The 25378-nt window shown below is 41.2% G+C and overlaps 1 protein-coding gene across 7 annotated transcripts in view; it reads left to right on the top strand.

Annotated features, from left to right (window-relative positions):
* LOC121167578 (eukaryotic translation initiation factor 4 gamma 3-like) overlaps positions 1–25378 on the top strand; it is a 165572-nt gene that overhangs the window by 115010 nt on the left and 25184 nt on the right. For 6 of the 7 annotated variants that reach the window (XM_040997057.1, XM_040997063.1, XM_040997059.1 and 3 more), the window contains 5 exons: positions 2261–2354; positions 3479–3593; positions 6834–7039; positions 9606–9724; positions 15409–15581. In XM_040997057.1, the coding sequence (XP_040852991.1) occupies positions 2261–2354; positions 3479–3593; positions 6834–7039; positions 9606–9724; positions 15409–15581 (707 nt within the window). The remainder of the gene's footprint in view (positions 1–2260; positions 2355–3478; positions 3594–6833; positions 7040–9605; positions 9725–15408; positions 15582–25378) is intronic. The other variant, XM_040997062.1, reaches the window with a different exon arrangement.

The following is a 25378-nucleotide window of genomic DNA, read 5'->3' as shown; positions in this document are numbered from 1 at the left end:
GTTGGGACAACCTCTGTGAACCAATACTGTGTCGGCCCCAGTCTCAGTTCTCAGACATGCCAACAGATGCTACAGCCTAGGCCAGGCTGATCTGTGCCCAGCCTCGGCTCCTGTGTGCACTAACAAGTGCTGTGATCTAGCAAGAATGTCCCCAAAAATCTCCTGCTAGACCTGCCCCTAGCTTTGGTTCTAAATCAGCATCTGCTGGCAGGTGCTACAGTCCACCCTAGCCTGACCTATCTTCAGCCCTGGCAATTGTTGGCGGGCATTGCAACATTGCTTGGTCTAGCCCACCGCAGTCCCAGCTCTTGCCGGCAGGTATTGTGGCTTAACCTGGCCCAGCTCACCCCTAACCTTGGCTTTCATGTGCTGTGGCCTAGTCAGGGCGACCCAAAAGAACCTCTATCAGACCTGCCCCCAAACATGGCTCTTGCAAGCATTGGTGAATACTTTGACATAGTTTGGTCCTGTCAACCTCCCAGTCCCAGCTCTTGTGCATACATACAGGTGCTTTGGCCTGACCCGGGGAAGCCCTCTGGATTTCACCACCCCATTTCTTTTCTTTTCCATTCTTTTTCCTTTTTCTTGTGTGTGTGTATGTATGTATGTATGTATGTTATTATAGACACATTTAATCATAGAAAGTGATACCCAATTTGTTGTAAAACACATAAATAAGCTACCCCATTTCAGCTCATTCGATTACCTGTGAGTGCAGTGGAAGTCCCAAGTAATTTTATAGATGTCAAAACAAGCCCTCAGGTGCCCCATTCCAACCCATCCCCAATGCCCAAGTCCCTAGCAACAAATGCCCCTGACCATGCAATTATGTGGTGGTGATGATAGCAGTAGGGTGGCCATGTGCACCTGTGGTACCACCACAGGCACTCTGCCACCTTCCCTCCAGATATTTGAAAGAAAGTAGAATAGGCAACTATGGTAGCACACTTAACCCAAATTTGGCATGAAGAGGCCACAATACCTGCTGGCTGTTGTTGCTTTTCTCCCAGCAGTGTACACTTGCCTAAGTACAGAGCAGCTGAGCATCCTCATTCATTTTGTTAAGCTGAATATTTCCCACCTCTGGATCTCTCTCTATGATAATCTAGGATCCTATTTCCAGAGTTCTTGTACGTTCTAGTTGTTTATGTGTCAGAGCAGGTATTACACTAATATAAATGGGTTCCTGTCCACCTCCATTTCTACCAGGTGCTAGTTTTAGTACAACCTCAACATCGTGAATATTATACCAAAGTTTAATATACTGGTGTTCCTAAAATATTAAGTAATATTTATGCATGTATGTGTTGCATATTCAGTTTATATAACAAAGAACAGCAGGGCCAGTGTTGTGGTATACTCCACAAAGCTGACACCTATGTTGCCAACACCACATCCCATATGAGTGCCAGCTCATGTCCCTGCTGACTCAGTTTTAATTAAGCTCCCTGACCTTGGCCTTAGGATAACATTGGAAAGTGACCCTAGTGTTTGGGCTCCTGCCACTCATGTTGGGGTCCAGGACGAAGCTCCAGGCTCCAGCTTTGAACTCATCTAGCCCTGGCTATTACATCCATCTGGGAAATGAATCAGCAGATGGAAGATCTTTGTCTCTCTCTGTCTTTCTGTTAACTCAGGTTTCAATTAAATAAGTACATCTTTAAGAAAGAAAAAAGTAATAGTGTCAAGCCTCCAATATCACTACCTTAATACTTTGGAAGGTGTATAAATTGTTAGTAAACTTTGTGTGTTCAGATAGACTATAGGTTCTCTAGATGTTTTAGAAAAGCTTAAAACTGGTAAGCATGTTCATTGAATGCTGATGTTCTAGCCACCATCCCTAAACTAACATAAAATGTTTGTGTCTATTGGCCTTGTTTTCTGAATTAATATTGTAGTATTTGAGTGGAGGTTTGTTTTTTGTTTGTTTGTTTGTTTGTTTTTAGTTACTAGGCAATATTCTACAAGAGGAATTCTTAGAAGCTTATCTTTTGCTTGCCTTCTTAAGTAGAAGAAAGGACCTAAATGAATTCTGCAGATGAGTGCCTTCAAACTGTGTTTTATAGAAACTGCCAGGATGTCCCAGAAGCCAGAAGGATCTCGTGTGAATGAGAACAGCTCCATTTTATGTTTCTTAAATTGGTGTTCCAAACAGCATTTTGTTAGTAAAATTGATTCAGTTACACTGAAGAAGAAAAAGAGAAAGAATATCTGTTCTGCAATAACTTGTGTAATTGATTGGTGGTCACTTATGTTACAGCCCACAATTGATGAGAAAATCCAGCTGGTCCCCAAAGCGCAGCTGGGAAGCTGGGGTAAAGGCAGCAGTGGTGGCGCAAAGGCAAGCGAGACTGGTAGGTATGGAACACTGCTCTTGGTCACAGGTGTGGTAGCCAGAGTTTGCTTTTCAACGTATGCAGTCACTGCCTAGCAGTTTTAGGGAAAAGTCTACAGACTAATCATGCCCAACATATCATTGATAACCCTCTCTCATAACTAAAGAGCTTCCTCTTCCAAACACTGTTACATATTTAAAATATTTTTAAAATTTTTTCAGTTGAGGGGTGGGGTTGGTAACACTTGGGACCCCTACATCCCAGAGTAGAATGTCAGTTCAAGTCCAAGATGCCTCACTTGTGCCCCAGTTCCCTACTGCTGCACCTGGGAAACCAAGATGATGACTCAGGTACTTAAGTCCCAGCCCCTCTGTGGGCTACCCACATGGAGTTCCTGGCTGCGGCTTTGACTTGCCCCAGCCTTAACTGTTATGAACATTTGGGAAATGAATCACTGAATGAAAAATCCCTCTCCCTCTCTTCTCCCTAACCCCCGTCAGGCTGCCTTCAAAGTAAACAGATCTTGAAAAAATTTTTTTCAGTTGAATTAGATTATATAAGATCTTAATATTTTGGATTCCCTTGTTATTGATCTGAGATTCAAAATACAGAAATTACTGTGACTAAATCAAAAGGGAAATATATTGAGGAAAAAGCTAAGGAGTTATAAAAAGAATAAAAATTAAATTGAAACACTATTAATCTCTTTCCAGTATCTGCCCTCTACTAAGTAATTTCTAGTTTTTTTTAATTTTTAAAAGTGTTATTATTCACTTGAATCCACATGTATGATTTTGCATAAATGAGATCATAGCATTTATTTTGGTTAGCTTCATTAAAGTGCAACAGTTTGGCTTGGCTGACTTCTGTCCTGTTTAGTATTCCTATCCCTTGAACACTATGCAGGATAATTAATTAAGATTTTAGAGCACCAAATGGTTGTAATGAGCGGATGTCTACACTCTGTGCTGTATGCAATGTTCCTCTAATGCTTTGCTTCTCCAGGTGAGGGAGCTAGATAGAGACTGGTACCACCTGAGCTTGTTAGCAGTGCCTGGTCTCAGTCCGGCCTGGAGAGACAGCTGCATGAGTGTCTGCACTTGAGTTGTGTGACTTTTTTTTTTAATCTTCAATACCTGTAGATGCCTTACGGTCAAGTGCTTCCAGTTTAAACAGATTTTCTGCTCTGCAACCAGCTCCCTCAGGGTCCACATCGTCCACACCTTTAGAGTTTGACTCCCGAAGGACCTTAACCAGGTAAGTCACCAATTACATCCTTACTGAGTGTATCCTGCTTAGCAATGTATGTTTCATTCTTTTTCTGTCTCTTCTTGTACACACACACACACACACATCTTATCCCTAAAGTCGATTTCCTTCTTTAATTTTTACACATTGTATTTTATATGGTAGGGGTCTCTTAAAATGATGTTTAAGGGAAAAGCAGGTTTTCTAGCAAATGGGTAAGATCCAGGGCCATGCTGTGGATACAGTGGATTAAGCTTCTGCCTGATGGCATCCCATATCAGAATGCCAGTTAAAGTCGCTGCTGCTCTGCTTTCACTCCAGCTCCCTGATCCGGAAGTTAGTGAAAGATTGCTCAAGTACCTGGGGCCCTGTCACTTATGCAGGAGATGCAGGTGGAGTTCCAAGCTCCTGGCTTTGGCCTGGCCCAGCCCTGGCTGTTGTAGCCATTGGGAGAGTAAGCCAGCAGGTGGAAAATCTCTTGCTCTCTCTGTTTCTCTGTGTGTGTGTAACTCTGGCCTAAGTAAGTAAGGTAAATCTCAACAGAGAAGAAGAATGATAAGAAAAAGGGGACCAGTAATATAGGATAGCCTGTAAAGCCTCTGCCTACAGTGCTGGCATTCCATAGGGGCACTGATTTGATTCCCAGCTGCTCTTCTTCTGGTCCAGCTCCATGCTAATGGCCTGTGAAAGCAGCAGTAGATGGCCAATTTCCTCTGCTTTTCCAGGCCAGAAGTAGGGAACTATATGGGAAGTGGAACACCCAGTATATGAACTAGCACCCCTGAGCCATGTGGGAGACCCAGAGGAAGATCCAGTCTCTTGGCTTTGAATTGGCTCAGTTCTGGTCTTTGCAGCCATCTTGGGAATAAACCAGCAAATGGAAGATATCTTTGTAAACCTGCCTTTCAAATAAAAAATAGCTTTTAAAAATATTTTAAAGGGGGTCCCGGCGGCAGCGTGACCTAGCAGCTAAAGTCCTCGCCTTGAATGCACCGGGATCCCATATGGGCGCCAGTTCTAATCCCGGCAGCTCCACTTCCCATCCAGCTCTCTGCTTGTGGCCTGGGAAAGCAGTCAAGGACGGCCCAAAGCCTTGGGACATTGCACCCCTGTGGGAGACCTGGAAGAAGTTCCTGGCTCCTGGCTTCAGATCGGCATAGCATCGGCTGTAGCAGTCACTTGTGAAGTGAATCATTGGACGGAAGATCTTTCTCACTGTCTCTTCTCCTCTCTGTATATGTGACTTTCCAATAAAAACAAATAAATCTTTTTTAAAAATTATATATATTTAAAGGGCTCAGCACAGTAGCCTAATGGCTAAAGTCCTAACCTTGCATGCACTGGGATCCCATATAGAAGCCAGTTTGTGTCCTGGCTGCTCCACTTCCCATCCATCCCCCTGCTTGTGGTGTGCAAAAGCAGTCTAAAATAGCCCAAAGCCTTGGAGCTCTGCAGCCATGTGAGAGACCTAGAAGAAATTCCTGGCTCCTGGCTTCAGATTGGCTTGGGCTCCAGCCACTGCGGCTACTTGGGAAGTGAACCAGCAGACAGAAAACCTCTGTCTCCTCTCTGTAGATCTGACTCTCACATTAAAATAAATAAATAAATCTTTAAAAAAGTTTTTAATTAAAAAAAAACAAAGCTGTGAAATTTCTTTGGCAGTCATTGTAGCTTAGAGGTTAAAGCCATGGCCGTAACACCAGCTGCCCTCTGCTCTGGGCGCTGATTAATGTCCTGGTTGCTCCACTTGTGTTCCGGCTCCACCTGATGGCCTGGGAAAGCAGTGAAAGATGACCGAGTGCTTGGGTCCTGCTGCCCACGTGCAGGCCAGACTGAAGCTCTTGCCTTTGGCCTTTCCTGGTGGCTGATTGTTTCAGCCATCTGGGGAGTGAACCAGCAGATAGAATAGCCTGTCTGGGTCTCTCACTGCCCCTCTCCCTCATGCTTTGTTGCTTTTTCAAAATAAATAAACAAATGTGAAAATAGTCATGAAGTTTTTCAATAACATGTCATTGTACAGTTTCTATTAATCTGTTTTTTTTAATTTATTTGAAAGCATGTTGTTAGGGTCCAAAATTGTCCCACTGTTGGATAGCAAAGAACCAGACGTGGATGCAATCAGCAAGCAGAGTTTATTGAGCTGGCTAGCCAGGGTCAAGCTCCTCACACGGACAGAGGACCAGTGGATGAAGCAAGACCCCGAGCTAGGGACAAGCCAGATTCTTATAGGCCAGTTTGGCCGTTACAGCAAAGCCCACGCCCGCAAAAAACACTCCAATCATTTTAAAGCAAATATGAAACACTCCAATCAATTACAGGCAAGACTAAAGGCCCGCGAAATGCCTCAAGTCCCTATTCATCATGACAAGACAAAACTATTCTAAGCTAAGGGGTTACAGATGCAAAGCAACAGGTAACATATCTGTGAAATACAGACCAAGGGGGTATTCATGTTTACCCTTATCAGAGCCACTGTCCCTCACATACTGAGCCTGGGTGTCGGGGACAAGGGGCTCTTGGTTTTATTCTTATCAGGGCCTGCAGGGACCCACTGACCCTTATAGCCTAAGCCTGGGTGTATGGGACAAGTTATTTGTAAAAACTTCTCCTTTTTACTTTAAATTCAAGTTGCTTCTGACTTACTCAAACCACTTCTAATATTTAGACCTTTTAACATTTTGGTTGCCTCTAACAATGTGATGGTGGTAAGAGAGGGTCCTTTTACATATGCTGGTTTGCTTCTCAAGTGCCTACATCCAGGTCTCCTGCAAGGACAGCAGGGACCCAAGCCGTGGGCCATCCTCCCCTGCCTTCCAGCTGCATGTCAGGAAGCTGCATGGAAAGCTGAAGAACCAGAGTTCAGGCCACTCTCTGACATGAGATGTGGCTGTGCCAAGTGGCCGCAGGACTTCCCGCTGTATACCTTCTAAGTTAGCGATAGTATGCTCTTCTGTTTGCTTCCCTTGCATTCATTTGGTAATTTTTTAATCACTTTTTTCTAAAAGCAAATAGGATTACCAACCATCAACATTTAGAAATGTTTAGTGTCCCTTTTGCCGCTAGAGAAAAAAATGTAAAATATCCAAATAAATATTCCTTTGAAAGCACTCTAATTGTAGTTGTTTACCTCGATGATTACACTTTGAAGTAGAATTAGTGCCTCATATATCTAATCTTGTCTGTTAGAAAATCTTAATGTTGTTTCTTTCAAAATGTGTTTTGTTTGTTTGTTTGTTTTTGTCTTTTAAGTCGTGGAAGTATGGGCCGGGAAAAGAATGACAAACCCCTTGTCTCTGCCACTGCGCGTCCAAACACCTTCATGAGGGGCGGCAGCAGTAAAGACCTGCTGGACAATCAGTCTCAAGAAGAGCAGAGGAGGGAGATGCTGGAGACGGTGAAGCAGCTCACGGGAGGCGCGGATGTGGAGGCCGAGCGCAGCAAGGCGCGGGAGTCAGGTGAGAGGCTGCGGAAGCGCGTACGGCTGGCCGACCCTTCAACCTGCAAGGGCCAAGATTTTACACCTCTTGGGATGAATTTCAGAGTCACTCCATGATAGTAGCTTATATAATGGTGCCTTAAAAGTTAAAAAAAAAAAAAACTGCGTAATTTTGTAATTTTGTGTGCCTTTGCTCAGCAATTAGTACATTTCCTGGTTTCTCTACTGATTCTTGTGGTGGTGAGCTTCTCTTGCTATGTAAAACAATCCAGATTTTTTTTACAGACTCCTTTGACACCCTTATTGAGGTTGACAATTGAATGTGTGTGCTGTGGGAGCCCTGTTGAAGTTTGAAAACCCTCACGTTTTGAACAGTGTAGTTAAATTTAATCTACCTCAAAGAATGAAGGAGAAATCTTCACATATTGAGCTGTTGCAAGACAAACCAGCAGGAGGCTGTTGGGTTGTCTTCTGTGGCCTGCATCCCCAGGCGTGTGTGTGTGTGTGCACGCGCATATCAACAGAGGAGCCTCTCAGAGAGTGCTTCACAGTGACCTCCATATTTAGCCTATCTGTCTGAGTTTATTTATTATGTGGGGAGAAGCACACCTTCCTATAAGGCCATTATTTTTCAGTTTGTTTCCTGTTGCCTTCCAAGCCTGTGTTTGTGAATCAAACTAAAATCATCTTATTGTGAAAATTAGGGAGAAAAGGATGGGTGAGGAATGAGGGCAGTGCTCCTGAATCTCTTTTGCGATTTGCATGTTATTTGTCCACATTCTATAGCTAGTTCATTTGAAAGTGTTAGCCACAATCGTTCAAAATACTTTTTTTTTTTTAAGTTACAGAATGAGACAGAGAAAAATCCATTTTCTAGTTCACTCCCCAAATAACCGCAAGTCTGGAGATAGGCCAGATAGAAGCCAAAAGTCTGAACCTCTGTCCGATTTCCCACAAGGAACACAGGGCGCCAGCTGCTTAGGCCGTCCTCTGCTGCTTCCCCAGATGCAGTGGAGCGAGTAGCAGCAGGGGAGCACTCTGATACGGTATGCTGGTGTTGCAGGTGGCAGCCCAAACCCGCGAGCCACAGCACCAGCCCCCACAAGGTTGTTACATATAAATACTCAGAACATTACCTGATAAATACAAAGGTTTCAGCAGGTATTATAAATCATCTTGATGATACCGGTAGTAATGAGTGATAAAGATGTTTAAGGAATTTTCACCATCTTTAAGATTTGAAAGGTAGTGTATCAGAGAAGGAGAGTGAGTGGGATCATCATCCCCCTGTGGATTCGGTCCCCAGATGCAAAGAAGAGCCAAGTCTGAACCAGTAGAAGCCAAGAAAGCCCAGAATTTGGGCCGTCATCTGTTTCCCAGGTGTGTTAGCAGGAAGCTGGAGCCAAAGTACTGAGAGCCTTAGACTCCACAGGTACTCGGGGTATGCCCAGAGGTGGCTAGGCTCCCACCCTCTTTAAATCTTAGTCATAAAGTAATATAGATTGTTCATGATATTGATATACTTTTCAGATTCTTATAACCACAATCACTAAATAAATTTCAAAGATAAATTGAGGTATTTTTACCAAATGACATACACCTCAGATCATGTGGTTTAGGGATATGTGCATTCCCTGTCTGTGTTAGGGCCTTTTGGAATATTTGCATAGGATATAGGAGAGTGTAGACTATAGGATGGCACAGCTGCTCTCTGTATATCTATTGTCTAGGTTTATTCAATGGTGAGTGTTAAGTATTTGATCTCTTTTTTTCTGTGAGTCAACAAAACCTTTACTAGTAATTTCACAAAAGATTTAAACTGCAAAGAATGCTAAAGAGGAGCAGAAGTTAGTTCCCAGAGAGTATTTAACAAAGGAAGTTTCTTGAATTGGGGACGAGGGTATGGAGGGAATATCACTATCATCTTCGTATCATCATGGCATCTGATATCTCTTGAAAGCTTTGTGTTTATTAGGTAATTGGGTATTTCATAGAGTTATTTTGTCACCACAATGGCCTTATAGGATGGCAGATATACTTACCAAGATGACAAATGAGAAAATGGAAGTGCAGATTAAATATGGGGCAATTTTTACAGTATGATCTGATCAGATCCTCTAATAACATACATGTTAATAAAAATGGGTAGGTTTGCAGGAGGGAGCAGATATGGAGTAGAGAGGAATCACATTTCAGAGACAGCAGAGATCATAGCATATTTAAATACCTATCACAACTAGTGTGGCAAGAGTTCTGCAGTCAGCAGGGCCCTGACCTGGGAGGACTGTGAAGTCGTCAGGTTCTCTTCGTCAAAATCCAGCTATCAGAGTTCATCGTGTTCTGAAGCTTTGTTAATGGTTACTATAGTGGTTACTGTAGATTTTGAAGGTACTTAGTACTATTGTAAAATAAAGTTTCTGTGTCCTGCTTTTAGGTCTTGCTTCATGAAACTTGTATTTATTAAATATTTTTACTTTCAAAAAAAAAGAATGGAGAAACACCTATATACTAGCAATCACAAATCCCACCATTTTAGTGATAATTTTTATCATTTCTATCCTCTCACTGTTTTTTAATGTCTCTAGTAATGAAACCAGAAACTTCAGCAGTGTCGGTCCCTGATAAGCCTGCATTGTCAGAAGATGAGATGGAGAGAAAGTCCAAATCTATCATTGATGAATTTCTACACATTAATGATTTTAAGGTAAATAAATAGGAATTACCAACAATGCAGAAGGGATGAATGCTAGTTTTGTTCTGTTCTAAAATCAGTGTCATCATGAGCTGATGAGACTTATCTTACACAGATACAAATCTTATATATATCAGGCCCTATGTAATTTGCATTGTTTCATACTATAATTTGCTGTGTTGAATGAAAAGAGAATGTATGCTCACCCATCCCCACCAAGGGAAAAACAGGTTGACTTTGATACATAGTTTTCAGTTTTGTTTATCTGTTTATTTGAAAGGCACTGTTATATGTATAAAAAAAGATAGAGATCTTTGATCCACAGATTTACTCACCAAATGCCTGCAATAACCAGTGTGAAGCAGACTGAAGCCAGGAGTCTGGAACTCTCGAGGTCTCCTGCATGGGTGGAAGAGACCCAAACACTGAAGCCATCCTGTGCTGCCTCCCACATTAACAAGGAGCTGGAACCTCCCTCCACACCCCCGCTGGGAAGTGGGGATTCCAAGTGCCATCAGCTGCGCTATATACCTACCCATGATTTTGATATTAATGAACAAAAAATAACATGATGAAGAGGCACTCTGGGAACTCTATAAAAATCTGTCATAGTCTTTTTTGTGTCCATTTTGTTATTCTCATATTAACAGTTGGAGTGTGACTGGCATTACTTTTTCTTTATTTCATAGATGGAAAACTCAGTGTGCCAGGATCAGACAGCATAAGTGAGAACTGTGTAGGACATGGCATTAAATTTGCCATCCTTTAATGTTTTTCATCTTAACCTAATTTTTAGATGATACTGAATAAGATAGACTGTCATCATGAGCTGATGTCATGAGCCCTGAAGTCCAGAAGCAGTGATCAAGTATAAACAGATACATTAGCAAAAAGTTACTAGTATTGTAGTTAGAATGATGCTAGTATATCACTGGACCCTTACGGGAGATTATTTAGCATGATCATATCATTTAAAATTGTCTTAATATATTTGTCAGATATTTTAACTACTTCTAATTTGGCACTATTAAGAATTCCTGGGCCCAGCATAATACTCTAGTGGCTAAAGTCCTCTCCTTGCATGTGCCAAGATCCCATATGAGTACCAGTTTGTATCCTGACTGCTCTATTTCCCTTGCAGCTCCCTGAAAGTGGTCTGGGAAGGCAGTAGAGGATGGTCTGGGGCCCTGGGATCCTGCACCCATGTGGGAAACCCAGAAGCTCCTAGCTCCTGGCTTCAAACTGGCTAAGCTCTGGCCATTGTGGCTACTTGGGGAATGAATTAACATGTGGAAAATCTTATTTTCTGTCTCTCCTTCTCTCTGTAAATCTAACTTTCCAATAAAAATAACAATTTAATACATTATTAAAAATTTTCTTCAGTGTTCCAGATGCAGTATCCTAGTGGCTAAAGTCCTTGCCTTGCTTGTTCTGGGATCCCATGTGGATGCTGGTTCGTGTCCCAGCTGCTCCACTTCCCCTCCAGCTCCATGAAAATGGCCTGGAAAGTCAGGGGAGGACGGCCTGGGAGCTTAGGACCCAGCACCCACGTGGGAGATCTGTAAGAAGTTCCTGGCTCCTGGCTTCAAATCGGCTCAACTTTGGCCATTGTGGCTACTTGGGGAGTGAACCAGAGGACAGAGAATGTTTCTGTCTCCTCTCTCTGTAAATCTGGCTTTCTAATAAAAATAAATAAACCTTAAAAAATAAGAATTCCTTCAAAATCACTTGTTTTTTGACAACCTATCCATTATCTGCTTTCTACACACACAGTTGCCTTAATTAGGCCAGCCTTTTGAAATCTTCATGCTTATGAAACTGTCTAAAATTCAGAAAAATATACTGAGAAATTTTTGATGATGAATGATGTCGATAAGAGTACTTTGGAGAAACCCTTGAAAAAGCAGCAAAATAAATAGTTAGCATTAACTTGGGAATTGCCAAAGAATATACTTTTCATGATGAAATCCATTTGTTAAGAATACTGGAAAATGAGAGTTCTCGTAAGTGGACGGTTCAGCTTGGTTGGGGGTAGGTAGTATGAATGAAAGGAGCTGTGAAAAATTCATGAGATGGTTCAAGAATTGAGAATGCTAAAAATCAGAGTAAGGAAAAAGTTAAGAATTGGTTTCAGACATAGTTTGGAGGCTGTGTAAAGTTAATGTATGAAAAAACCCTTTGAAGGAGAAAAGTGTGATCCTGTGATGAGCTGGAATCAGGGAGGAAAAAAGCGTAGTGATGCTGCAGTGCTGTGGGGAGCCCTCAGGAGGACCGGAGGCCGAGCCTGCACTGGGGCTGACGGCCGCAGGGCTCCATGGTGCAGGGTACAGGGCTGCTCTGCTTGCCAAGGACCCTTCAAATAACCAAGTAGTTATCAGAGAGCTTACCATGTGCTTGGCTCTGTTCTGTGTATTTTATGTTTTAACTCATGAAAGCCTTATCACATCCATTTGAAGTGGATATTGATTTTACAAATCAAGAAATTGAGATGCGGTGATGTAGAGTAACTTGCTCAGTACCATATAGCTCGTAAGTGGCAAGTTCAGAGTTCAAAGTGCGACATTCAGCTTCTGAGCACAGACTTATGCTTTCGGCCTTATTTTTAGGATATCTGTGTGTCGTGCTGAAGACTTAAAGACCTCATCCTGGTGGAGGAGCTCTCTAACACTATAGTAGCCACTATTGTTATTAAAAGTAATAGCATTTATTTAAAGAACATCTTACTTTACCTGCCAATAGGCCAAATGCTTCACTGTTTTTTTTAATAGACATTTCTCACAGTGGCCCTGTATTAGGAAGCCTAGGCTGAAAAGTTAAATTCTGTTCTGAAACTTTCACATTATTCCAATATTCAAGTCTGCATCTGACTCAGCTGTTTTTTAGCCTCAGTATTGTAATTGAATGCCTAAACTGTGCTGGCCGTATTTCAGGGATAGTCCTGCGTATACCACATAATGTAGCCTGCTGCAGTTTATGGTCTAGTGGAAAGATACAGACAAGCCTGGCCCTGAAGATACGTACTCGGTAAAGAAGCAACAGAAAGGAAAAAAATGTTTCATTGCGAAGAGAAAAATTAGGGGATATAATAACTAGTAATAGGACAGAGAAGACATCAGGCTGTCTCACTTCAACTGAAAACCCAAGGATAAGCAAACGCAGTCATGAGAAAATCAAGCAGGACAAAATGATGTTAGAAATATTACGGTGTACTTAGCTGACCTTGTGGCAGACACGTGAGTTAATTCCTGGTTAAAAAAATATCTAATCACATTATGTTAAATATTGAAGATTAAACACTCAGCGTTTCTTCCCTCCTAAAAGTTCAATAATGTCAATGCACTGAAAATGAAGTTAAAAACCCAGAAAGATATACGGCCAGTGCTGTGTTAAAGTAAATTAATCCAGAGCTTGTAGCATCAGCATGCCATGAGTGCTAATTCCAGTCCCAGTTGCTCCAGGTTCCTGGTTTCAGGCTCCATTAGTTACCTGCTAATTTGCCTGGAAAAGCAGTGGAACATAGCCCAATGCCTTGGGCCCCTCACCAGCAAAGGGGACCCTGAAGAAGCTCCAGGCTCCTGGCTTCAGACTGCCCCAGCTCTGGCCATTGTGGTCATTTAAGGAGTGAACCAGCAAGTAGAAGATCTCTCGCTGTTTCTCCTTCTCTCTGTAATTCTGCCTTTCTGATAAAATAAATAAATAAATAAATAAAGCTTTTTAAGCCCAGCACAGTAGCCTAGTAGCTAAAGTCCCTACCTTGCATATGCCAGGATCCCATATGGGCGCTGGTTCATATCCTGGCTGCTCCACTTCCCTTCCAGCTCCCTGCTTGTGGCCTGGGAAAGCAGTCGAGGATGGCCCAAAGCCTTGGGACCCTGCATCCACACGGGAGATCCAGAAGAGGCTCCAGGCTCCTGGTTTCAGATCTGCGCAGCTCTGGCCATTGCAGCCACTTGGAGAGTGAATCAATGGACAGAAGATCTTCCTTTCTGTCTCTCCTCTCCTCTTTATATCTGACTTTCCAATAAAAATAAAATAAATCTTTAAAAATAAATAAATCTTTTCTTAAGAGAAAGTTAAAGAGCATAGAAATAGAAGTAACATGACAGCTGACTGCATGATTAAAAATGCCAGTGTGAAAAGACAAGAGAAAGTCAACTGTTGTTTTGCTTTGTTTAATTATTTTTTTAATTTTTATCAGCTTGAAATGCAGAGCAACAGGGAGAAAAAGATAGATGTTTTATTAGCTTGTTACTCCCCTGATGCCCATAAGAGCCGAGTCTAGGGCAGACCAAAACGGGCCTGGAACCCTGCTCATGTCTCAGATGAGTAGCATGGACCCAGACGCCTGAGCCGTCATCTGATGCTTCCCACAATGCATTAGCTGGAAGCGGTGTGAAAATTGTGCAACCTGAACTTGAATCTGCACTCTGATATGGGATGTAAGAAGCCCTAGCTGAACTTTAACCTGTTGTTAGAACACACAACACTAGTTGACTATTTTAGATTAAAGGAGATGAAAGAGACATCACAACATGTCCTGTCATGTCCCAGTCCCATTTGTAGTCAACAATAGCTAGAAGCTATTTGGGATATTTGAGGATAATTTTAGAAATTTAAGTTTGTACTGTATATCAGCTAACATGTTTGCAATTTTTATTTTAGGAAAACATTAGGAAAAAAGGTAATTTCCAATCACTGGTTCACTCTCCAAATGCCCATGACGTATGACCAGAGCCAGAGTCGAGAGCTGGGGCCCCAATCTCTACCTTCCGCATTTATGGCAGGGAACCCAGTCACTTGAGCCATCACAGCAGCTGCTTCTGAGTTTTATATTAGTAGGAATCGGGAACTGGAGCCAGCATTGGACCCAATCACTGCAATGTGGCACATGGAAGTTCTGACCAACATTTTATATATATTTGAAAAGCAGAGGAATACATTTCTTTTTAAATTAAAAAAAAAATGTTTATTCGTTCATTCGTTTGAAAAGCAGAGTCAGGGAGAGAGAAGTCATTCATCTGCTGATTGACTCCCCAGATATCTGCCAGGAGAGGGCCAGGCCAGAGCCAGGATCCAGGAACTCGGTCTAAGTTTCCCCTGGGTGACAACGATGCAACCACTTTGAGCCATTCCTGCTGCCTCGCTGGGTGTGAACCTCATCGGGAAGCTGGGATGGAGAGCAGAGCTGTGGCTCCAAGTCGGGGAACGCTAGTGGTGTCTTTAACTTTTGCACCAAGGCAGTTACTGAGCCCTGTACCACAAGGACTGCTTAATCATATTACTGAAGTTTAACTTTACCGTAAAGGAAGACTTTGGAAGTCTTTGAATTGAACAGACAGAATAAGCTCAGTTGCCGCATTAAGGCTTTTGAATCATGACATTGAATTTCTAATTTAAAAAATACATTTTTGTTTTTTAAATAATTAAAGTGGATTACCATTAAATGTATTTTGACTCTAGTCCTTTAGATTATCTTTACTAAGCATATTAGCCCATTAAAGAAATACCATTCTTTTTTAACATGACTACTGTTGTCCATATTAGCCTACATTTTACTGAACTATATTTTGTTAAAATCTTGAAAATGATAATTATCTTGTTCATGGAACTTTCTAAGTTTGTCATTAAGTTTTAAAAATTTAACATTTTTCTTAATGCTGGATTTTGGAATAAGCCTTTCTTTACTGTTTGAACAGGAAGCCATGCAGTGTGTGGAAGAGCTGAATGCCCACGAGCTGCTACATGTTTTTGTGAGAGTGGGAGTGGAGTCCACTCTGGAAAGGAGCCAGATCACCAGGGATCACATGGGCCAGTTACTCTATCAACTGGTGCAGTCAGGCAAGCTCAGCAAACACGACTATTTCAAAGGGTCAGTGCCCTCCTGCAGAGTGCTCTTCAGTTACTGGGCTCTTAAGATGAAAATTGTGTCCTGTGTAATATATTCATGTGCTATAATTCTCGTGCATTGATGATATGCTGGATGGTGTGATGGCATTTTATAGACTGTGCTGGGAAATAAGGTTTTCTTCTGATTTTCTGTGAATTGTTACACCTGTATCATGATGTTTGTACAGAGAAAGGAAACCGTTAGTCTTTGGGAAACTCTGAGGCCTTCATCAGCTCACTTACATGTAAATCTCTGCATGTTTTTTCAGGAAAATTATTCTTTTTGATAAACCATACACATTTGGACCAGAGAACACTTGTCTGTCTACCCAAACCCCATAGATAGATAGATAGATAGATGGATACATACATATCACACATGCATACACACACACACACACACACACACACATACATACATATTGGCTTTGTTGTTGCTCTTAGTGGCTGGTTGGGGAAGCCCAGCTCTCATTGGTAGTGTATCCGCTTCTGTCAGATTCTTACATATTTGCCATCATCGTAAGTGCATGAATCAGATTCTTTGAGATAGAACAACAGAATCTTACCAGACTTCTAACACATCCAGGCTGTAAACTCAATGCTTACGGTAAAAGTTACATACAGTAAAAACTTTGTTTTAGGAGCCTCATTGTACCAACTGTAAAATAGAACCACACCTAGGACTGACAGGTGCCCATTCTGTCCTAAAGAACTGAGGCCTTCTAAGGTCTGGACATCAGAATCGCAGTGTGCCTCATCCTCATTTGAGTGTATACTTACCCATGTATGCATTGAGTCAAATGATGTAAGAATTATTTTTATTATTTGAAGTTTTATTTTCTCTTTGTAAATATTTCTTCCCAAGTTCATATTCTTTTTAGTTTTAAAGCAAGATTTATTAGAGAAGTTAAGAAAGGAGACTCCCATCCTAGTGACAGGAGGGGGCTCTGAGATAGAAAGGACCCTTACCCCCTGCCATAGTGGCCAGAGGAAAAGAAAGAAAACCCTAGTCCTCTGCCATAGTGGCAGGAGGAAAAGTAAAAAGACCCCTTTTCCAAGTTCATATTCTTAACAAATTAATTATGCATTAATGAAATACCATAATTGATTGTACCAGGAATAAACATTATTCATTCAGTTTTGCAAGAAATGATGACACTACCTTCAAAGTCCTGCATAATGTATAGTTGTCCCTAAGAACATGAAAAGTATTTTCAGCCAATAAGCCTCATTTCTCTGAAAATAACAAAACTTGCTGTGGTTGCTGACCTTAAAGCCAGCATCGTTTCCTTGTTTAAAAGGAAAACCTACAATTCACTCTGATAAAGAGAGTAAGAGCAGATGAGCTTACCGATAGAGGCCATCACTATCAGTCACGTGGGCTTACCGATAGAGACCGTCACTATCAATCAAATAGACTTCTGCCTTCGGCCCACTTGAAACTGCAAGTCCCTAGAAGCTATCATTGAAGTAATTATTATTCCGATTTATATTTACCTTGTGCACATGATACATTCTCCATAAAATTCTGGAAATAAAAACAGTACATTACTATTTACCACTTCAGGTGTCTTCAAACCACTCAGGAGTTGATTTGTATCTAGAAAGACCCAAGGAAAACTAACTCATTGGCTCATTGAGTATGTGAGGTACTTGCTGGGTCTTAGGTACCTCGAACATTTATATTCCCTTTTGTGTGATTCTTTGAAGAAAACATGTCGTATTCAGACATGGTCGCTGCCCTTTCATTGGAGGTAGTAGTTTTACTGCTGCTGGCAGTGACCAAAATTGTACCATTTTGTTTAGTTAGAAATGAAATGAACACTTCCATATCTTAGCAATTATTTCATCTTTCTTTAACCCGGCTTCTTTTTGCAGCAACAGACATTGCAGCAGTTCTAGACTTCTTTTTGGATTGAGACTTGCCCCAGCCATCTTAAAACTATAAAATGTAAAGTTGTATACTATAGCTTTCTGAATGAATAGTCCTGATAATTAAATACCCACTTGTTTCTAAGATGGAAATAAGAAATCTATGCAAATAGATCAGGATTTCGCAGTTCCTTCTAAATAACGTTATACAGGTTGTTTAGAGAGGCCATTTCCTTGGAGCCGCAGAAGTACCCTGGTGTTTTGTCTCTTTAATCCCAATTTGCAGAGGTTTCTTTCCTTGCATGATATTGTAGGATATCTGAAACCAGCTTGTGTGGGTGCTGCCGCTGCTCACATACCAACCTCTGATTTGTGGAGAAGCATTTGTCCCAGCCCCCAAGCTAGTGATGATTCGGGGAGGCTTCAGGGAGATCCCCAGGACCCACCTGTTAGTATTTCTACAGTTCCCTTTAGCACTTCTGCTGCTACTAAGTAATAAAGCAAGCAAATTTCCAATGGACTTCACACAAAAGTTTAGATCCTTTGGAAGTGTCCTAAGCATAATAGTTGATACAGATTTATGCACACACATACACCTCTACAAAAACATCAAGCAATTCTCGAAATTTTCAGTACTTGAATAGCCTATAACTTAAATTAGGTAGGGAGGTAGAAACATTGTTGTGTAGGTAGGTACATTTCAAACTCTGTTAATAGAGTCATTTTAAATAATGATTGCTGAAAACATTTTAAAAGCTCTCTAGTAGAAGTGGTTGAGACCTGGGATGGGTGGGAGGCTGAGTGGGGCTTATCCCTTTGTTTCTCCCCTGACCCCAGATACAGGGGGGAAAATGATGATATTAGTGTGGAAATAATGGTCTTACCCACTTTCCTGTAGCCCTTGACCCTTTGTACCCTAATCAACTATGTAAGATTATTTTTTTTAAAAAAAATCAAAATCTGTGAAAAAAATAAAGAAGTGGTTGAGTGTAGTTCACTATTCAGTGACATTAAGATGACTTGGAGAATGAAGACAGTGAAAATCATAGCTAACAGTAGACATGAAATGTGTACCCTTTGGGAAGCTTGACATGTTAATGTTCCACTTTGGTTTTTTGTTTTATTCTTACCATTCTTATTTTCCGTTATACCATTTTGTAGGTATAGGGCTCCCCCTTCCCCATCTCCCCTCTCTGTTGTCCCCTGAATTACAGTAATACAGTCCTTCAGCTGTAGTCTCAACTCCAGCTTTCTGCTCTTTGCATGTGTCGTGGCATGGTACATGGAAGCAGTGATACTTTAGTATCTTGTTGTCAAGATATATTTAATAGTTATATTGGGGTCTTCTTTGATTCTGGAGTAGAGATGCTTATTGCAGTTCTTTGTTTTCTAGTGTTCTAGTCTCCATTACGCTATTCATTTACGAGATTACAAGTGTGTACTTGCTTCTCTGTTTATCTTTTTGTTGCGTATTTCAGATGAAAGTCATCTTATATCAGAAAGAACATACTGTATTTGTCCTTTCAGGATTGGCTTATTTCACTGAGTATAATTGTCTCCAATTGGATCTGCTTTATTGCAAATGTTACAATTTCATTCTTTTTAATGGCTGAATAGTATTCCATCAAGTGAACGTATCACAGTTTCTTTATCCAGTCCTCCTTCAGTAGGCATCTAGGTTGTTTTCATGTCATTGTTATTATGGATTGTGCTGCTGTGAATATAGGGGTGCAAGTTGCTTTCTCAAATGTAGGAGTCACTTCTTATGGATATAGAAAGGAGTGAAATTTCTGGGTCATATAGTAGATGGATTTTCAGTTGTCTGAGCACTTTCCGTACTGACTTCCATAGTGGCTGCACAAGTCTACAATATCACCAGCAGTGGAGTAGAGTACCTTTTCTCCAACATCCCCACCAGTAGGTGTTATTAGAGTTCTGTAAGTAGGAAGTTCTCACTCAAACCTCAATGTGGTTTTCATTTATGTTTCCCTTATTGTTAGGGAGTATGAACATTTTTTCATATTTGTTAACCATTTAAGTTCATTCCTTTGAAAAATGCCTGTTCATTTCCTTAGCCCATTGCTGATCTGGTTTGTTTGTTTGTTTTGCTGTTGCTATGTTTCTGGAACTCTGTATGTCCAGGATGTTAGTCCCCTATCATTGCATAGTGTGCAAAGATTGTCCCCCATTCTGTTGGTTGCCTCTTCACTTTGTTGACCATTTCCTTTTGCTCTTTGGAAGCTTCTTAGTTTTATGTAAACCCATTTATTTATTTTGGCCTTGATTGCCTGTGCTTTTCTAGGAAGTCTTTGCCTATGCCTATATCTTACAGAGAGATTCCCATGTTTTCTTCTAATAGTTTGATGGTTTCTGGGTACAAATTTAGATCCATTGTCCATTGATCTTTGTACAGTGAAAGATGGAAATCCTGTTTTTCTTCTGCATGTGGCTATCCAGTTGTCCCAACATTTGTTGAAGCTAACCTTTTCCCTTGACTTATTTTCTGTTCTCTTGTCAAAGGTTAGTGGGATATACATGTGTAGGCTCTCTTCTGGGGTTTCTAATCTGTTCCATTGATCTTCTCTGTTTCTGTACCAGTACCAGATGCTTTTGATAACCACTGTCCTGTAGTATGTCTTAAGGTGTAGAATTGTGATTCCTCCAGCTTGATTTTTATTCTTCAAGATAGCTTTGGCTATCTGTGGTATCTTGTGTTTCCCCATAACTTTATATCACTTTGCCCAGCTCTGTGAAGAATGTTATTGGGATTCTGATTGGGATTGCATGAAAATCTATATATTACTTTTGGTAATATGGACATTTAGATGGCATTGATTCTACCAATCAAGGAATATGGCAAATTTCTCCAACTTTCAAAGTCTTAGTCTATTTCTTTTTTCAATGTTTTGTAATTTTCCTCAGGGATCTTCTACAGCTTTGTTTAGGTTTATTCCAAAGTATCTTAAGATTCTTCTCCAGTGTTTTAAAAGGAACTGTTCTAACTACTTCTTTTTCAGCCCAGGAGTTGTTTTGCATATGTTCATTTTTTTCATACCATTCCCCCTTACCAAACACTCTCGTAAGTTGTGGTAGTCTCGATATTGAGCCTTTTCATTCTCCTGTGTATAGAATCATATGATGTACAAACAGATAATTTGACTTCCTGTTTTCCAATTTGAATTCCTTTATTTTTTTTTTCTTGCCTAATAGTGCTAATGAGAACTTCCAGAACTTTGTTGGATAGCAGTGGTGATAGTGCACATCCTTTCCTAGTTCCAAATGTTAGTGGAAAAGCTTCCAGTCTTTCCCCATTCAATGTGATGCTAGCATTGGGTTTGATTGTGTTATAAATGTTTCTTGTATGCCTATCTTATTTAGAATTTTTAGCATGAAGTGGTGTTGGATTTTATCAAATGCTTTCTCTGCATGTGTTTAGACAATCATACGGTTTTTATTCTTCATTTTGTTGATATGATATATCGTGTTAATTGATTTGCATGTATTAAACCATCCCTGCATGCCAAGGATAAATCCCCTATGGTCCGGTGAATGAGCACTCTGATGTATTGTTGAATTCTATTGGCTAGTATTTTGTTGAAGATTTTTGCATCTTTGTTCATCATGGATATCGATCTGTAGTTCTCTTTTCTCTATTGTGATGTTTTCTCTAGTTTTGATACTGTAGTGATGCTGGCTTCATAGAAAGACTTTGGAAGTCTTACCCCCCTTTTTCGGTTGTTTTACATAGATTGTGGAGTGTTGGTATCAATTATTGGAATGTTTGGTAGATTTCAGCAGTGAAACCTTCTGGTCCTGGGCTTTTTGTTGGAAGGGATTTAATTACTGATTCAATCTCCATTTGATTATAAGTTTATTTAGATTTTCCGCTGCCTCATGGTTCAGTTTTGGTAAATAGTACGTATTCATGTGTCCACTGCTTGAAGGTCTTCTGATTTGTTGGTATATAGTTGCTTGTAGTCGTTCCTGATTATTCTGTGTAATCATTGGGATGGCTAATGTCTTTTTTTCTCTATCTTTGTGTTTTTGAGACACATTTGTAGGGATGATCTAATAGTAGTGAAGTCTTTCAACTTTATTTACTCTGGAAGTATTACATTTTCAAACACAAATGAGAGCTTTGCTGAATATGTTATTCTGGGTTGACAGTTTTTGTTTTAGAATCTGGAATATGTCACTCCATTATCTTCTGGCCTGAAAGGTCTCCTCTGAGAAGTCTGCAATGAGTCTGATTGGTGTTCTATATGTTAAATGATGCCTGTTTCAGTATTTTTTTCGTTGTGTTCAATCAAGGGAACTTGATAATAATATGTCTGGGTAAAGATCATTAAATCAAATCTATTCACGGTTTTCTACCTTTCTTGTATTTGGCCTCCCCTAGTATTCCCAATGTTTGGGAAGTTCTCTTTTATAATTTTATTGAATACATCCTGCAATCCTTCTTCTCTTTCCACTCCTCCAGAAACTCCTATCACCCTTATATTTGATCTTGTGATGATGCCATTCAGCTATTAGTTTTCTTAACATTATTTAGTTCCTCTTTCATATTTCTGATTATTTGTGTGTCCTCAAGTGATGTGTCTTCTAGTTCTGAAATCCTTTCTTCTGCTTCACTCATTCTATTGATGAGGCTGTCTGCTATTTTTTTAATTTGTTCTATTGTATTATTCAGTTCAGGTATTTCAATGTGATTCTGTTTTACAGTCTATGTCTCCTTTGTGATCTATTCCTAAGTTCTTCTCTTTGTTTCACACTGTCTCTGAAGACTTTTATCGTGATTTTTAAATTCTTTGTCCAGGAGATTCTCACTGTCTTCATCTTGTAACTCTAAGCTTGAGGTCTTTTGTTCATTTTTGAAGAACGCACCAGTTTCCTCGTTTGTGTTGATTGTGGTTCTTCTGTTACCCTTGCTCATTGCCTTTCAAGTCTACAGGTTTTTACAGGTTTTTTCTTTAGACAGATGCAGATTCTGTCTTTACTTTGTGTCTGTAGTTGGTAGATTTGTGGGTAGATTTTACTGTTCATATTCTATACCGGTTTCCTGTTCATTCTTGACCTGGGATGATGTCTGGGCTTTTGTACTGGTTGCTCAGGGGCTTCAGCTTCAGGTTCCCATGCGTTGGTCCCATCTCGGTCTCTGCAGTCATTCCTGCCCCAGCTGCCTTTCTTGGCCTGGGCGCTCTCGACTTGTGTCCAAGTTTTCATCTGCCTAACCCCTCTCTCACTCATGGTCTCAGCAGCATCTGGAGCCAGGGAAGCTACTGCTGCTACTTTAAACTGTTGTTTCTCTTGGATCTTTTCTTGCTCTGCCCTACTTGGTAATTGGGTAACTGTTACTATTGGAGACAAAGGCCTAGTTTACCTCATCTTCTTCAGATAAACAGAGAAAACATCTTAGAAATAGAAGCAAGGGAACGTCACCCTTTTTCTTTCTTGGGGTGGGGGATGGGAGAGGGGTTGTCCAGTGAAAGGGGTGGTGGGGGGGAGATTCCTTGGACTTAAAAAAGGCTTCCCTTTCTTTGTTGCTACCTGGCCACACAGTCCTCTGCCATGCTTCTGTGACTTCCACCAAGGCATTGAACACATTGCAGGGCCACTGCTTTCCTGGTGCTGTGGAGACCCGGACTGGGACTGAAACAGACACCAAGTTAGCTGTGGAGCCCCACTCTGTCTTGCCACATGGTGCATGGTGTGGGAAAGCTACACACAGGTCAGCAGATTTGTTCCTTCCTGCCTTTCCCAGGGCTTTAGCAAACATCCACCTGCCTACATTAGCAGTTCTCTGATGCCCTCCCACAGTGCCCTGACTGCTCAAGCACACCTCCAAACTGCTCCTGCAGCTGGTGTACATACTGCTGCCCACACAGACCACTCCTTTCACCAAGCAGCCTTTACTCCCAGCTCCTGCCTTGCTGCTGCTCCAGGTGTTGGAGTCTGCACAGCAGGGTCCCAATGTCTGCCTACAGGAATGGGTTTGGCTTTAAGTTCTGACTTACTTGCCAGGATCTGTGTAGCTGATCCCGACCCAATCTCTGCCCCTTCTAGGTTCCAGCGTCTCCCTCTCAGGTAGTCCCAAGGTCTCTCAGAGGGTTTTGGGCATGGATCTTCTGGATATGGAGTGGAATCGCTTTCACTTCCCAGGTCCCTCCCTTGGCTAGTTCACTCCAGAGTGGCTCAGTCCCTACTAGCATGGCTGCAGCTGATATGGGCACAGTTCCATTCAGTTTTGCCTCCCTGCACAGGTGTTGGACTCAGCACTTTGTCTTATGGCTCTTGGTCACATGCTGCCTCTTTGGGGGACTCCCACTTCCCTAAGTGTTTGCCCTTAATCCACTAGGCTTTTGCCTGTTGGTTGGAATGTCTTCCCATAGTCGCTGATGCTCACCTTCCTTCTCCAGCTCTGTGCAGCACCTGCTTTCCTCCTGCTAGGCACCTTGCTACCCTGATCAGCCGTTTTTTCTCCCCCAGCATTTCACTCTGGTACCTGTTGGAGAGGAAATTCTTTTCTCCTCCTTACTATTTTTCTGAAACTGTTATTACTGCTGATGGCAGTTCTCCTATGTTAACAACTATACGCATGCATGCCAAGTTTCAAAATGCAGAACTAGTTAAAGATTAAAATTTTATTTGTTCACATAGGCAATATCTAGTTTAAATAATTTTGTTTATAGTATCATCTAAGAAAATATTATATTGGAGTGTAACAAGGGTCTTTAAAGATTTATTTTACTTTCATTTGGGAGGCAGATTTTACAGAGAGTAGGAGAGACAGACAGAAGTCTTCCATCCGCTAGTTCATCCCCTTGAATGACCACAATATCCAGAGCTGAGCCAATCGGAAACCAGGAGCCAAGCCATCTGCTAGGACTCCCACATGGGTGCATGGTCCCAAAGCTTTGGGCCATCCTCTGCTGCTTTCCCGAGCCACAATCAAGTTGGGAAATGGAGCAGCCAGGACGCAAACTGGTGCCCAAGTAAGATGTTGGCACTGCAGCTGGAGGATGAGATTGCCATATCACCATGTTGCCCTTTAATGTATACTTTTAAACGTTTAAAAATTTTATTTTTTGGACTCATAGAAAGAGAGTTCCTGTCTGCTGGTTTATTCTGCAAGTGTCACCTGGGCCAGGACCTTTCTGAGTCTTCCACATGGGTGGCAGGAACCCAGTTACTTGAGCCAGCACTGTTCCTTCCGTGGTCTGCATTCCCAGGAAACTGGAGTGAGGAGGCAGAACTGGGACTCAGTTCAGGTACTCCAGTGTGGGATCCTGGTGTCTTAACTACAAGACCAAAAACTCCCAATATTATATTTAATTGATGCATCCTAATCTATACAATTATGAGATACAACATGATGTTTTGATGCATGTATACAATATATAATTAAACAATCATTTCACTTACCATGTTTGTGGTGTGACATTTGAAATGTATTATTATTAAATATGTAATAACATTGTTATGACTTGCAGTGAATTTGCTATGTATATGGTAGTCAACTTTTCATAATTATAACAAAATCTATGAGACAGGCTACCTTGATAGAGAAAGGAGATTTATTTTGGCTGGCAGGTCAGACTTGAGATTGGGCAGGGTTTTGGTTCAGCCTCTGGTGATAGCTTCTTCCTGCACAGTTCCTGAGGTGGCACAGGGCACTGCATGGCAGTAGGCTGGGAGTATAAGTATCTGTACTCTGGCATTCTCTGGTCTGTCAAGCCACCGGGAGAGTCATGGAGATCCCACCACCCTAATGACCTCGTCTGATCTTAATCACCTCAAAAAATCTACAGTTGGCTTAATTTTCTGCCATTAGTAACATTAATTTATGACATTAGGGTTTTAACTCCTGCGTTTATTTGGGGGTCAAATATTCAAACAATATCAGTGCAG

This window comes from Ochotona curzoniae, unplaced genomic scaffold, assembly GCF_017591425.1.
Source record: "Ochotona curzoniae isolate NIBS_2020 unplaced genomic scaffold, NIBS_Ocur_1.0 patch392, whole genome shotgun sequence".
In the NCBI taxonomy this organism is placed as follows: Eukaryota; Metazoa; Chordata; class Mammalia; order Lagomorpha; family Ochotonidae; genus Ochotona; species Ochotona curzoniae.
This window is presented reverse-complemented; position numbering and strand designations above follow the sequence as displayed.